General features: G+C 37.6%; 1 protein-coding gene across 1 annotated transcript; it reads left to right on the top strand.

Moving 5' to 3' along the window:
- The first annotated feature begins 3275 nt into the window (after positions 1-3275).
- Positions 3276-7837, top strand: LOC113010413 (uncharacterized). The gene is made up of 6 exons (XM_026149429.1): positions 3276-3471; positions 4194-4502; positions 4602-4889; positions 6019-6342; positions 7201-7283; positions 7369-7837. The coding sequence occupies exons 3-6, from the start codon at positions 4628-4630 to the stop codon at positions 7477-7479; spliced, it is 780 nt and encodes a 259-aa protein (XP_026005214.1). The 5' UTR covers positions 3276-3471; positions 4194-4502; positions 4602-4627; the 3' UTR covers positions 7480-7837.
- Positions 7838-12803: the final 4966 nt, after the last annotated feature.

Genomic DNA, 12803 nt, shown 5'->3' with positions numbered 1-12803 from the left:
TTAAACCAATTTTTATTGAAAATTCTAATGGTGAAAAAACAAACATAATGTTTAAAAAGTGTTTGTACATTATTATTTCATATTTTGATAGTTAAAGTAAATAGAATTTACACAAAAAGAAAAAACACGAAAACAACTTCTTTAAAAACATCTGAATTCAAGAATTTTAAAAGAAAAAATGTTGTCATATTTTCAAAGAAATTTAAGAAGACACAGGAAGCTTTAAAAAAACAACAACGGGGAATACAATTTTCCATTTCCTCACTGCATTTCCTTATTTAATTTGGGTTTGTTTGTTTTGTTTTTTAACTGTTTTTGCTTTCAGCAACATTATTACTTCTTTGATTTTAAGTAATCAAAAACTAATAAATATATTATATAATTATCTCTTTCTCTTGTTAGATGTTCAAATAAGATTAGTCAACCCACATGAGTCAACTCGTTGCTCTGGAAGAGTTGAAATCTATCACAACAACAGCTGGGGAACAGTCTGTCCTTATGGATTGGACATAAATGATGCTGAGGTGGTCTGCAGTCAGTTAGATTGTGGACCGGCACTGCATGTCACTCAGGAGGACGTTTTTGGAGAACGAACAGGACAAATCTGGTTAACTGATGTGTCCTGTTCAGGAACGGAAAGTTCTCTAACTGAGTGTCAGCACGGAGGATTTGGGAAACACTACTGTGAAGATTTTTGGTATGCTGGTGTCATCTGTTCAGGTGAGATAAATTCAGGATTATTCATCACCATCTTATTATTTTTACCATCTAGAAGTGTTGTTTGTTGTTGGTGTAAATTTTGTGTTAAAATTCAGGGTGAGTGATCAACCTGAGCTCATACGTGAGCTTAATGTGCAGTAATGAGCAATTATATGATTCAGTATGGATAGAGGTGTAATACAAGGAGAAATATGTTCTTTGTTCATCACACTTTGAAGCTGCCAGTGTCACACCACAGTGGGATTATGTGGATTTTTTTCATTTGTGTCATTAACTGTTTGTAAAGGTTATATAATTGAAACACAAATGAGTCTAATGAAACTACCATCATTATTACCATCATTAACAAGTAATCAAAACTCAAAATATACTATATGCTCTATTTAAAATTAAATAGGTTATTTGTTTTCTGCATTTAGGTGTGCGTATCAGATTAGCTGGTTCTGGGTCCACTCCGTGTGCTGGAAGAGTTGAATACTACTATAAAAAACGTTGGGGAACAGTCTGTGATAATGACTGGGACATAAATGATGCTGAGGTGGTTTGCAGACAGTTAGACTGTGGACCGGCACTGAAAGCCACTCAATCAGCTCAATTTGGTGAAGGAAAGGGAGACATCTGGCTTGATAATGTGGCTTGTTCAGGAAGTGAAAGTTCTCTAACTGAATGTCAGCACAGAGGATTTGGGACGCACAACTGTGGACATCATCGGGATGCTGGTGTCATCTGTTCAGGTGAGATGTTCTTTGGATCATGTAAAATATGACTTAAAGGCTGCTGTGCACCTTACAACCACTAACAGTAGCCCATTATTTAATTTTCATTACCGACGTTTCCTCAAACAAATCTTACTTACGCAACTAGCCCCTCCCCTATTTTCCCTGTGTTGTCATGCACTTTGTAGAACAGAGTTTAGAGTGGCAGATGTAGTTGATGATGGACAAAGAAGGTGAAACGGTGGATCTGAAAAGTTACGTGAGAAATAGAAAAAAGAAATAGATGCAGTAAAATGTGTCAAATTGATGGTCATGTTAACTGTCAGGGCTGCTGCTGCTGCAACGTCAACAGTAGTACCAGCAACAGAGTGAGGACGTGACAGAGAGGAAGGTCTGATTAACAAGCACAAAAAATCCCAATAATATCAAAATAAAAAGTAGATGGAAGTATATAATTAGGGAGGGAGAGATTCAAGTAAAATGAAAAACTTCGACCATGAGCCACTGCTAACAGCCAAAGTGAAGCTTTGAATTGTCACTTGCCACCTGCAACATGACATATCATTAGGTTTAGTGCTAATTCATTCTTCGTTTTTTTACTTGCTGTTTCCTGTTTTACTTTGAAGGTTACTTTAACCTTGTGATGTGCTTTGGAATTGTTAGCCTGTGTCCATCTGTCTTTGAAGACTGCATTTTGTCCTCAATAACACATACATGTGTTTATAGCCTATGTAGTGCTGTCTTCTCCTTGGTTTGACTGTGTTCTCCCAGTGTAATTTGTTTTTATTGTTGTTTTGGTTTAGTTTGTTTGTTTGTTTTTGTATTCTCTTTTGGATTTTTGCAATAGCCAAAAACTTCTCACTTTTTGGTATTTCACCTGTCGTGTATTTGGATACTCTCTTGAGCTTGTGTAGCTATTGTGCTACTATTGCCATTTTCTTTCCTGTTGAACTTCATATTACTGTATTTTCTTTGATAAATGTATCTGACAGATGTTAAAATTGTTGCCTTCATTAAATAACACTAAACTTTACAATCATAATCAAGTATATTTCTTTTGTTTAGGAATCAGACTAGCTGGGTCTCAGTCCCCATCCTCTGGAAGAGTTGAAATCTATCACAACAACAGCTGGGGAACAGTCTGTGATGATGGCTGGGACATAAATGATGCTGAGGTGGTCTGCAGACAGTTAGTCTATGGGACGGCCCTGGCAGCTCCTAAAGAGGCTCATTTTGGTGAAGGAAGTGGACCAGTCTGGTTTGATGGTGTGGCCTGTTTTGGAAATGAAAGATCTATAACCCAGTGTCAGCTTGGAGAATTCGGGAGCAGCTGTAGACACCACAAAGATGCTGGAGTCATATGCTCAGGTACAGCTCTCATTAGTTCTTCACGCGTTGTTTTATCAGCCACTCAGTTTAGATGTGTCAATGTGTGTTTTGTGCCAAAATTATAGGTAAGCTGTTGAAATGAGTTCTTATACTAAGTATATTGTGTCATATTCAGCAATGAAATGCTCTTCAGCTGTAATCCACAGAGAAATATGTTGTTCATCATCCTGCTGAAACAAAAATGTGGGTCTTGTCAGTTGTATCTCCAACTGAACTTCAGATGATTAAATCTTGTACAGAAATGACTAACAAAGATTGGCAAATAGCTGCTGCCGTAAACCCACAATAAACATGACAGTTTTTATTTAAAAGGCGTATTCTATGTGTTCAGGTGTAGCCATCAGATTAGCTGGTTCTCTGTCGACTCGCTGCTCTGGAAGAGTCGAAATCGCCTACAAGAAAACATGGGGAACAGTCTGTGATGATAACTGGGACATAAATGATGCTGAGGTGGTCTGCAGAGAGTTAAACTGTGGAACAGCCCTGAATGCCACTCAGTCCGCTCACTTTGGTGAAGGAACAGGAGAAATCTGGCTGGATGATGTGTCCTGTTCAGGAAGTGAGAGATCTCTGACTGAGTGTCAGCACAGGGGATTTGGGATACACAGCTGTACACACAGCAAGGATGCTGGTGTCAGCTGTTCAGGTAAAAAGAAATAATCATTATAAAGACATAATCAACATATTAGAATATTTTTACAGTATTGCAATCATTTCATCATCTTATGGTGTGTGTCTCTTACTGCATTTGTGTGAAGAGGTACATTTCAGTGTTTCTGACATGTTTAGCAGAAAAGTAGCTTCATCACATCTTTCTTTGTCAAAATCTTTCACGGGTTTCTCCCATTTTTTTGCAAAGAGCAAAAAGAAAACTTCCTTCATGAAACTTAAAGCTTTTCCTGTGAAACTTATGATGTAGCGGTCCAACTTTTGTACCAAGTTAATTTGCTTTGCTTCCAAGTTGCAAATCTGAATTTCTTTTTGTTTTTTCCTTTGTAAATAAAAACAAAACAAAACAAGAATACGAAGCTAAGAATACTCTTAACTAAGAATACGTGATCGCAACTCAAAACACTGGGACGAAGATCCAGGACCATGAAAAATATCTGGCAAACAAACTGCTGGAAAGCAGCAACATCATGAGTGTGAACTGTCAAAACAATAATATTTTATCTGATTGGAACATCTTATGATAACATTCAACACTGAAGCACATAAATAAAACTGTTCTTTAGTAGTTTTTTATGATCAGTGAGCAGCTCAGCATGCAGAGTGAGTAAATGAGTGTAGTCATGAACTAATTCCACACTGAATAACACTCATTCCATTAAAAAAGTGTTTGTTTTATGTTATGCTCATTGTGCCCAGGTGTGCCAGTCAGATTATCTGGAAGCACTTTGTGCTCTGGAAGAGTCGAAATCTTTTACAACAACACTTGGGGAACAGTCTGTGATGATAACTGGGACATAAATGATGCTGAGGTGGTTTGTAGAGAGCTCGGCTGTGGAACGGCACAGAGTGCTGCTGTATCAGCCCGCTTTGCTGAGGGAAGTGGATCCATCTGGCTTGATGATGTGTCCTGTTCAGGAAGTGAGAGATCTCTGACTGAGTGTCAGCACAGAGGATTTGGGACACATGACTGTACACACAGTCAGGATGCTGGTGTTGTCTGCTCAGGTGAAAAATTAAATTGTTTCTTATTATATTATTAATATAATAAGGTAAATGTTTTACCATTTTAATTGGATCCTCTCTCTGTGACTGCTATTTCCTCAGTGATCCTCCCAAAGCCCAGAATCTCCATGAATCCTGCTAATAAAGTTAAGTGGAGAAGTGATCTCAGCATCACTTGTTCAATATCACCTCAAAGCCAACAGCTCCTACAAGGAGAATTTACTCTGAAGCAGATTTCAGGCTCATTCAGTCAGACAAAACCATCAACTACCAACTCTGCTACATTCAAGATCCTCAAAGTAGATTTTGACAAGGATGGATTGTACCAGTGTGAATATTCACACGACTCCAGCTTCTCCACAAGTGACTCTGCTAACATCTCTGTTATTGGTAATAAAATGTACTATTGTTTATATTACAGTGATTTCTTTGACAGGACCAATACTGTGTACTTGTTACACCCACTACAGGTTATTAGTATGACATCACATCCATTAAGATAAGAAATACCAGCAACACTCACTCCCCAATCATCTCTTTGAGGGCATGAACTAAATTCCATTGCATGCCAATATATACTGCGACCAATAAATAAAAATTGACATGATCTTAATCATATTCATGTGACTATATTATCTGCAAACCATGAAAATATTCATCTATGCAGGAGTTTGCCTGAGTGAGCTGTAATAGACAATAGCTATGGAGAAACAAGTACAACACATTTCCAAAAATGTTGGGCTGCTGTGTAAAATCAAAGTAAAAACAGGAAGCAATGATTAGCAAATTTCATAAACCAATATTATATTTACAATTGAACACTGAAAGAGTGTTTGACCTGAGAAAATATACGATTGTAAGAAAAATACGAAAATAGGAAAAATAGTTTTCATTTTTACTTCCTAAAATCTGGGTCATGTTTACCACTGTGTAGCATCCCCTCACCTTTCAACAGTCTTACGTCCCCAAGATGGAAGTCTGGGGGAGTGTATGGGGAGCAACAATGAATAAAGCCTGGACAGAAAGAAAGAAATGAAAAAATGCAGAAATGGTAAAATCATAGACTTTATTCTTAACACAAAGAGACCCCAATGCCGTTATATCAATATCAAAACAAGAAAGGAAAACCACAACACAAATTTGTCTATCCAAAGGGAGGGAAAAGACAACGACACCTGGGTCCTGGAGAGAGCAAAGGTCACACAACACAGGTGTGTTAGAGCTGTAACAGACAGCCTGTAAGTATCTGTGAACTGAGGAGATTAGCTGCTTGACTTTTGGAAAAGGACTGTACTGCAGGGAGTCAGCTCCCGGACTCCTCTAACATGAATAGTATTGTCTTGCGGAAATATGCAAGTCCTTCCCCAACCTCACTCCCTCTTTTTCCTTCAGTGCCACCCTCACAGGCTGAAAGCTATGACATTAAATCAGTGGTATAGAGATTTTCTGCCATTAGTTGGTACCTCTTTTTCACTATAGTTTCTTGTTCTCTTGTATTTGTTGTTTCTTTTGTTCTCAGTGTCACTGGAGCAGCCCAGTATCTCTGTGACGTCTCCAAATGGAGGACTGGTCAAGGTTCCTGAAGGTGCAGAAATCATCAAGGGTTACAGCTTCATCTTCACCTGCACAACTAGTGTACACTATACAGGAGCTGTTTTCTTTCTCATCTTCACTCGCTCTAATATGAAATACAACATGACATCTGTCAACAACTCAGCCTCCTTGAGTTTTCCTGTAGCTGACCTTGAACATGATGCCGACTACAGCTGTGTGTATGAGATAACAGTGTCATCAAGGAAAATCACTGCTCAAGAGGCTCAGTGGATTCATGCCTTTGTGATATGTAAGTAGACAGATGAACTCAACATTTCTATTTGCTGTTGAATGGCAGTAAATGAATGACATAGATCACTAGATTCACTGCAACATATTTACATGGTTTTTTTAAACATCACTCCAATAATGCAGTAAAGAATAAAGAAAGTATCTGGAATACAAATAAAACTTATTCCTTTTCTATTTTTTAATTGTATTTTTTGTGAGTACATGATTGTACTCAAACATAACCATGCCAATTGTTATGAGCGGCTGATGAACAAAGAAATAACCCCTGCTGAGAACCTGAGAAATTGTGGGTATACACTGGAAAATACATCTAATAAATGTTTTTTTTTTCCAGTCCTTTAAAAGAGTCTCACTTTAAGACCCTCATATCATAAAACTGAAGCTAAACACCTAAAATAACAATCTAAAGGCTGTCTAAAGATTTGCAAGCCTATCTGTAAGTAGTTCATTAGTAGCTACTGTTCAGTCAGTGATGCAATGTGGCCACCACATTGTGTCTGGGACATTTAAGTGTGATGGGGGTATGGGTGGGTAGAATTTTATATGCCACTTACTGGTAGCCCATCATTTAATATTTCTTTTATGTTAAATAGCACGATTTACAGGGAGTGTTTTTAATATATATATATATATATAAATTTTGTTTTCTAAATTTTGTTTTGTTTATATATATATATATATAAATATAAACAAAACAAAATTTATATATATATATATATATATATATATATATATATATATATATATATATATATATATATATATATATATATATATATATAAATTTTGTTTTCTAAGGCTTTTAAAACCTCACTCTCACTGATGATATACTGATGATACAGATCTCTGTCTACAGATTCAAGAACTTCAGTCCTGAGATATGTTTTCCTACCACTGATTCTGCTTTTGGAGAACATTGGCCTTCATTTCTACTATAAGGTACATCAGAGAAAATAAAAGCATGTATTAAACCAAGTAGCAGCTGTGTAGGAACAATAACATGGATTGTGTCCCGTCTCTCCAGGTCTCCAAAAAGCAGAAACCGGCCAAAAAAGAGAACGCTGAGACGGATGTTTCCAGAGCTGAAGAAGTTCACGCTCACGCTGAGGAGGAAACAGCAGAAGAGATAGAATAGTCTTACGCGCACACGTGCACACACGTGCACACACGTGCACACACACGTGCACACACACACACACACACACACACACAGGTGGAGAGGCTTTCACCCAAATTTCATTTCTCACAGGTTGATAAATAAATACAATAAGAAAAGAATTTGCTCTTTAGTGACAAGGTTCAACTATAGAGCACACAACAAGGTGAAGAATAGAGTGAAAACAATGTAAAAAACAGGATGAAAATGTGTGTTTCTTATATAAATTTGTGGAATCTTGAGGCATGTTAAGATTCGTGTATATACTGTATGATTTCCTTTTACATATATACCCTAAAAACCCCTAAAACTAGAAGACAGAACTTGCTCTGTAAGCACTGATGTTACTACGTGTCAAATCTCTATTTTGAGAACTGCTTAAGATAAAATGGAAGCAGAGACATATATTTTTTATGTTCTTTGAAGTTTGATTGCAAAATTGACATTATTGACAAAGACATTATAGATAGTAAACAGTTGAGATGAGTACATAGAAAAAGCACATCAAAACAATGCCTACAAAGAAAATGATGGTCTTGTATGAAGATCTACTGGAAACAAATTCTTCATTCTGTAACTTGGAACTGAATAAAAATTTGTCTCACAACATTTAATGTTTAAAGTGTGAGCACAGAGCTGCCAGCAGAGACACAGGAAGTCAGTGTGATCGAGATAAGGGTATCTTATAACTGCTACTGCTTTACAAAAATAAAATTCAGAACAACAAAATAACTGTGGTAAATTTATTAGTAAATACGAATTAGTTTTTAGCTGATATTTTCTGTATTCAGAAATCTTTGCACCTGCTCTAAAGCTATATCTCTCTGTATTAACATTCACCTGATAAGTCTGTCATCGAGGACTCTGTTCTTCATGTCATGTTTGTGAGTTATATTTTTGACACTTTGTTTTCATTAAAAGATTATTTTTAATGAAAATAATCTTTTATTATTTTATTATTACAACTAAGATTATTTTTGCGTTCAAAAATCATTCATTATTTACTGTTCTCAAAAACTCATTTCAACTACACTAGTGTGACTGGGGACCTTATGCCCTGGTAAACATGTGATCCCCTAACTCTTCACTCCACATATTAATATAGAATAGAGGAGGGAAGATGGAGTGATGGTCAGAGTGGTTTTAACACCTTTTTTGTAAGGCATAAACAGCATGAGGTACAAAGACTCAAACTGTGAGTGATAAAAGCCTCAAGGTTGAAGTGTGAAATGTCAGCAAGTTTCACTGTAATTGCAGACTCCATGCCCCCACCCCGACTGAACCACTCTTGCTCTCAGTTATCTGCTGTAAATTAGGTGATCTCACACAGATTATCAGATGTATATGTTCTTTCTTCAGATAGATGTTAGTGTTGCACAAAAAGCAGTTTAGCCTCCAAAAACCAACATGAATAAAGAAAAATATGAGAAAAGAGATTATGTCATTTTATGACTTGAATGAATGAATATTTACTGAAAAGAAAACATGCTGTTAAATATACCTGAATATAAAGCTGTCTCATATTCATGCTGCTTAGAACTTAAAATATATCGAGTGTGAGAACAGACAGAGAAGAGCAAGTGTACATATTAATATAGTCACAATGACCTTAACATTTTTACCTGCATAAATTGCGAAATACATTTTAAAGCAATAAACTGCACAAGATCAGGCCAGAAGTGTTACTGGGAGATTTGTTAATTATTACTTTTTGTTTTACATATGCAAAGAGTTTGAAACCCCAAAGCTGCCAACCTGAGTATTCTGTTGGAGCGTCCTTTCAGGAAAAACTGTTACACAAACTTTGCTCTGGTGTACGAAGCCCCGCAAGGGACGTGGGAGAAAAAAAAAATAAGACAGACTTTTGCGAGATCACGCAAAACAAACTCGGGATCTCGCAAAAGTTTTAGCCGCATTCTTCGGAGGCCGCCAGCTCGAAGCCGACCAGGAGGTCGAGGCACGATGTGCCGGCTGTAGTAGGTCTGACCTCCCATTAGCTTCGAGATGGTGGGTGTCAGATCTCCGAAAACGTCGGAGCACTTTTGCAAATATGTGGTGTCTTGTAAACCGAGCAGATATCTGACGTTTACACAACTACATTCATGCCTCAAAATATCTTAAAAGTGTATTTTGTGACCCAGAAAGAGTAATATTACAACTAAGTAGCTGCCGCCATTGTTGGAATTCAACTTTTGCGAGATCCCGAGTTTGTTTTGCGAGATCAGATTAGCCACAGACATGTGGCTGTAAAAAAAAAAGCTAAAACTGAAAGATAGCAGTCACTCTGTAAGCACTGATGTTACCGTCACATGTCAAATGTCTATTTTGAGAACTACTGCCAGTAGAGACACAGGAAGTCAGTGTGATCAAGATAAGGGTATCTTATAACTGCTACTGCTTTACAAAGATAAAATTCAGGAAAACGAAATAAATTGTACAACATTTATTAGTAACAATGAATTCGTTTTTAGCTGATATTTTCTGTATTCAGAAATCTTTGCACCTGCTCTAAAGCTATATCTCTCTCTATTAACATTCTTCTGATAAGTCTGTCATCGAGGACTCTGTTCTTCATGTCCTGTTTTTGAGGTTTTGGTACTTTGTTTTCATTAAAAGATTATTTTTGCGTTCAAAAATCATTCATTATTTACTGTTCTCAAAAACCCATTTCAACTACATTAGTGTGACTGGGGACCTTATGTCCTGGTTCAACCTTCACCCCACATATTAATACATTTCCCCATATTTTGATTGGCTACAAAGAAACTGTAGCTCAAAAAGAAGATTTGATTTATAAATGCATCCCATCTGAAACCCAAAGATTACCAGGCAGAACAGGAGCTAAAATAGCTGTTAATAATTTTAACATTTATTTAAACAGAAAAGTGGAATCCATACATGTACAAAGACAAACCATACCTTTCACATTCGTTTAAGCTCATAAGATAATTGAAAAATTTTACTGGATTTCAGTAAAATATTTTATATTTGTCTTTCACATGATTGACAAACTTGTAAAGTATATATAGTTATATATAGTCTGAGTGAGTTTATTTTCTATCTTTCCATCTGCAAAGGAAAGAAATCAAGGTCAACCGCTGATCCAACATGTGGCTGTATTGTGCTGAATAATTCTGACATCGTTTCGGATCAGTGAAATTTCTCACATCATGTTCCCATATGACAACATATTATTTTGTACTTCCTGTATTTCCCTGTTGCACTCTCTCACTGCCACTGCTATAAAATGTTTTTATTTGTATTTTACACTTTGAACTAATTGGTGTCATAAAGAAATTGCCCGATTAAATCAGTTGGGCGACTGATTTTTCAAATCAATTTAAATATATTTATATTGCACAAACTTACAACAACAGTTGCTTCAAGGTGTTATATTGTAAATTAAAGACCCTAAGATAATACAGACAAAACCCCAACATTTAGACGGCCACCTATGAGGAAGCGCTTGGCAACAGTGAGAAGGAAAAACTCCCTTTTAACAGGAAGGAATCAAGGCTCAAGGACGCGCAGTAGAAGAGTTCCAACATCTCGCTGCACACATTAAATGATCTGAGCGTCCTTGGAAAATAGAGTCTGCCCTTTTTGTACACAGCATCACTGTTGGTCCTCCAGTTGAGTCTGTCAAGCAGGTGAATGCCCAAGTACATGTAGCTATTATTTGCTTCAACCTCCTCACCCGTGATGCTCATGGGCCCAGTTGCTGTTTTTGTCCTCCAGAAGACCACACCCATCTCTTTTGTCTTGCCGATATTCAGGAGGTAACTTCTTACAGACCATCCAGGCAACAGTAGAAGTGGTGACACCCATCCCGAGCAGCTTCTCACTCTGCAGAAGTGGATGATATTGTGGACAGTGGACAAATACCTTACAATACCACTGTTACCATTCAGGTGAAAGTGAGTATGCTGCAACAGGTAGATAACAGCATCAACCACCCCCATAACAGGCCGGTAAGCAAACCGAAGCGTGTTGGGAGAAGGTTTCACCCGCAAGCGAAGCCAACCAAGTCTCTCTAGCATGTTCATTACATGTAACATCAAGGAAACAGGTCTGAAGCTTTCTTTGGTACTGGCACTACACATGCTGTACCTTTTCCTGTATCAAACTCAGATTGAGGAGATGTTGCAGAATGCCAGATATCTGAGCAGCACAGGACTTCAGGCTCCTGGAACTGATGCAATCAGAGTCTGCAGCTTTGCCTTGGTGTAATCACTCCAGCTGTCTCCCCACCTGGTTAGCCATCACAGTCATGTGTCTATGAGGGTGTATATGAGAAGAGGGTGGGGGGTGGTGCACACCCAAGCCCGGATGGAGGAGGGAAGATGGAGTGATGGTCAGAGTGGTTTTAACACCTGTTTTTGTAAGGCATAAGCACCATGTGGTCCGAAGGCTCAAACTGTGAGTGATAAAAGCCTCAAGGTTGGAGTGTGAAATGTCAGCAAGTTTCACTGTCATTGCAGCAGAGCCCCCCACACAAAGAGCGTTTTAGTCTTCATAAACCAACGTGAAAAAAGAAAAATATAAGAAAAGAGATTATGTCATTTTATGACTTTTTATGTCTTTGTACTCCATAAAATGACCTGAAATGCACTATCACATAATTACTAGTATTGGTAATTATGTGACAGTGTTAGCCCTGTGACAGAATGGCGACCTGTCCAGGGTGTACGATGCCTCTCGCCCTAAGACACCTGGGATAGGGTTCAGCCCCCCTGCAACCCTGAAAAAGATATGCGGAAGAGAATGGATTGATGGATGTGCTATGTGTGGGAAGGGACATTTATTGTGTTTTCTAACTTTGTTTTTAACCTTGCTTTTAACTTTATGAGTGAACGGCTTGCTTCCCTGATTTGTTTCTCATGAGGTTTTTGCCGAGATGGAGATTTTTTAACCTTTATTTTTATTGCTGGTTGCGAGGTTTACCTGGAGTTATTCATACTCACAAACAATTACTTACAAACGCGAGGCACCCCACAGGGTTGCTGTCTCTCACCTCTTCTCTTCATTCTGTATACGAATGAGTGTCACAGTAACTTCACTAACAAATACATCCTGAAGTTTGCTGATTACACCCAGATTGTTAGTCTTTGTAGAAGATTTTGTAGCTGGGTGTGATGAGTCCTTCCTTTCATTAAATGTGTAAAAATCAAAAGACATGATTATTGATTTCAGGAAGTCTTTGTATAGTTATTCACCTACTATCATTAAAGCTGCTGATATTGAGATTGAGGAGAGTATTAAGGGGTTGTTTTGGACCACAAACTGTGTTTTGACGGCCGTAG

The sequence above is a fragment of the Astatotilapia calliptera genome, chromosome 18 (assembly GCF_900246225.1).
Source record: "Astatotilapia calliptera chromosome 18, fAstCal1.2, whole genome shotgun sequence".
Classification (NCBI taxonomy): Eukaryota; Metazoa; Chordata; class Actinopteri; order Cichliformes; family Cichlidae; genus Astatotilapia; species Astatotilapia calliptera.
The sequence above is the reverse complement of the archived record's forward strand: the minus strand, read 5'-3'. Positions and strand labels throughout refer to the sequence as shown.

Excerpts from the sequence above, each read along its gene's own strand:
- LOC113010413 (XM_026149429.1), top strand. The coding sequence starts at position 4,628 with ATGAATCCTGCTAATAAAGTTAAGTGGAGAAGTGATCTCAGCATCACT. Across the intron at positions 4,890-6,018 it reads TGCTAACATCTCTGTTATTG|TGTCACTGGAGCAGCCCAGT; the intron begins GTAATAAAATGT and ends TTTTGTTCTCAG. Across the intron at positions 6,343-7,200 it reads GATTCATGCCTTTGTGATAT|ATTCAAGAACTTCAGTCCTG; the intron begins GTAAGTAGACAG and ends CTCTGTCTACAG.